Genomic DNA, 2,532 nt, shown 5'->3' with positions numbered 1-2,532 from the left:
AGATAGAAAAACCATGAATATAATAGATATATGATATATTAAATTTCAATGGTAAGTCAATTGTTTAAACACAAATGGTTTATAATGAGTAATTAATGAGTTATAGAAGATGTCATTAAATTGACTTATATATATATTTATTTATTTCTTATTTGATGATTTTTCATTGAAAGAATTAATAAAATATTATTTGTGAATGACTTGAAATAAAAATAAACAAAATTAAATGTAGATAATCTTTTTGATTTAATTACAATTTGGTTCAAATCAATAATTAGTAGAATAGAAAAATATTTATATTTTATGTTTTATTATTCTCTATCTGTTCATAAATTATTAAGAAGTTAAGTAGTTACAAATTAAAGATAATGAACAACAATATATGATAACTAGAAATAAACACATCACAGTAATTTTAATAAAGTGTTAAATAAATAATTAAAATAAATTTCTAAAATAACTTATTAATTGAATAGTTATTCAAATAAAAAATTTTTTAACAAGAATAATCATCATAGTTAATAAAAACATAAACCTTTTTTTAATTGTTACGTTATGATAAATTGATTAATTAACATTTTTTCCTTTTTTAAAGAAAAATAATAACTAGAGTAAATGATATTAATTAATATGACAGAAAAGAATAAATAAAAAAAAAAGAAAAACTCAATTTATGTTCAAAACAATTAAAAAAATTATTTTACAAAAGAAAAATTCCTCTAAAATGAAATTCTTTTTATTTTCATTATCGTTTAGAGAAACTCCCAGAATGTTTGATATGTAAAATGTTCATATTATTGAGTAGAGAATGATACTATAAAAAATGTACAAAGAGATAAAACAGAATAAGATTTTTGTTTTTTGAAGTTAATAATAAAAAAAGAAAAAAATTGAACTTAGAAAAATAATTAACAAGGATCTCGATGACAAAATTATATTTCACTAAAATCAAGAATGGGGTGATAACTGACCTTTCGTTTAACGTAAAAAGATTATCAACTTCATTTGGTTCAGAAGAAACAGACGTACGAATAGCAAATACTCTTCCACATCATTGTGATTTTATATTACAAAACAAAGAAGATGATCATGGATTTCTTTTAAATTTTAGTAATCGAAGTGATGTAACTGTAAACCACTGTATCGTTCCATATTTTTCACAATTTCAATTACTTTCGAATAGTGTTGTTCAAATTGCTAATGCATTGTTTTATTTTTCAAAAGACAAACCAACAGTACTATCTCAAAGTATTGTTGATGAATATTTTAAAACAAATGAAAAAATCACTATAGAAGATGCATTTAAAATGGATGAAGAATTAAATAAAGAAGAGACTCAAACAATAAATAAAAAAAAATCAACAATAATTTTACCAACACAAGACACTCAACAAATTGAAATAAAAAAAGAAGATACAATTGCTCAAACTATACCAAGTGAAGTACCAATAGTAGAAACAAAAGCTAGAATTATTAATGACGATCCAATAAAACATAAATCAAAAAGGATTTCAAAAAGAAGTTTAGATCATTCAGAAGATGAGTCTTCTGAAGATGAACCAAAAAGGAGACGTCATCGAAGAAGAAGAAGAAGACATTCAACATCAGATTCATCAAGTGAAGATTCAGAGTCATCATCTTCAGAAGACGATAGAAGAAAAAGAAAAAGAAAACATAAAAGGTCTCATTCAAGACATTCTAAAAGAAGGCACCATAGAAAAACAAAAGACAGTTCTTCATCTTCAGAAGAAGAACAACGTAGAAGAAGAAAAAGAAAAGAGAGAAAAAGGTATTCAAGAAGTTCATCTAGTTCATCAAGAACAACAACTTCAGAAGAAAGACATAAAAGAAGAAAAACAAAGAAAATAGAACAAATACCAGAACAAGTAATGGAACCGGCATCAGAACCAATAATAGAACAAATACCAGAACAAGAACTTAAAAAACATAAAACAGCAGATTTAATTAAAAAAGAATTAATTGAAAAAAAAGGTCAAATTATTAAAGAAGAAGAATTACTTGAAAAAGAAGTTAAAGAATCAAGAAATAAAAGAGATATACCAAAGGCTTTTAGTAAATTTTTAGCAAGAAATACTTTTTATTTTGGAAGTAATGAACAATTAATGATAAAGTATGAACAAATTATTAAGTTATTTGGAGGAAAAACAGAATTAGGATATCCACCATTTCAACGACATGTTATACCAGAGTTTGACAATAGTGATGGATTTTTCCATGGATATGATTATAGTGAAGATTTAAGAGGAACATTTTTAGTAACTGATCCGAACAATGAAGGGCCAACAATTCCATATTTGTTATGTATTATATGTCAAGTTCCAGTTATCTTACCAAATTATTTTGACACAATTAAAGAAAAAAAAGAAGATCAAAATTTAATGGATTATTTAGCTCCAACATTCCCAAGTGAACTTAAAATACATGGAAAAAAACAACAGCCTTATATCTTTCATCCTTCTAATGACTCTAAAAAGGATAAAATTAGAAATGCAGTTCCTTCAAAATATGGTT

The 2,532-nt window shown here is 24.2% G+C and overlaps 2 protein-coding genes across 2 annotated transcripts in view, besides 5 other annotated features; one reads left to right on the top strand and one right to left on the bottom strand.

The window, feature by feature from the left end:
• Positions 1–125: 125 nt before the first annotated feature.
• Positions 126–192: a sequence feature (AT_rich).
• A 94-nt stretch (positions 193–286) lies between these two features.
• Positions 287–316: a sequence feature (AT_rich).
• Positions 317–410: 94 nt separating this feature from the next.
• Positions 411–500: a sequence feature (AT_rich).
• A 423-nt stretch (positions 501–923) lies between these two features.
• On the top strand, positions 924–2,284 carry EDI_258700 (uncharacterized protein; the record flags this gene model as incomplete). The annotated part of the gene is made up of 2 exons (XM_001740415.1): positions 924–2,131; positions 2,257–2,284. The coding sequence occupies 2 exons, from the start codon at positions 924–926 to the stop codon at positions 2,282–2,284; spliced, it is 1,236 nt and encodes a 411-aa protein (XP_001740467.1).
• Positions 1,745–1,789: a microsatellite.
• Positions 1,816–1,955: a microsatellite.
• A 218-nt stretch (positions 2,285–2,502) lies between the features above and the next one.
• Positions 2,503–2,532, bottom strand: part of EDI_258590 (serine-threonine protein kinase, putative) — a gene marked incomplete at both ends in the record, with an annotated part of 1,319 nt that continues 1,289 nt past the window's right edge. The window contains one exon of the mRNA XM_001733463.1: positions 2,503–2,532. This exon is cut by the window's right edge and continues 135 nt beyond it. Coding sequence (XP_001733515.1) covers positions 2,503–2,532 — 30 coding nt within the window.

The sequence above is a fragment of the Entamoeba dispar genome, genomic scaffold, assembly GCF_000209125.1.
Source record: "Entamoeba dispar SAW760 scf_1105229462923 genomic scaffold, whole genome shotgun sequence".
Taxonomy (NCBI): domain Eukaryota; phylum Evosea; order Mastigamoebida; family Endamoebidae; genus Entamoeba; species Entamoeba dispar.
This window is presented reverse-complemented; position numbering and strand designations above follow the sequence as displayed.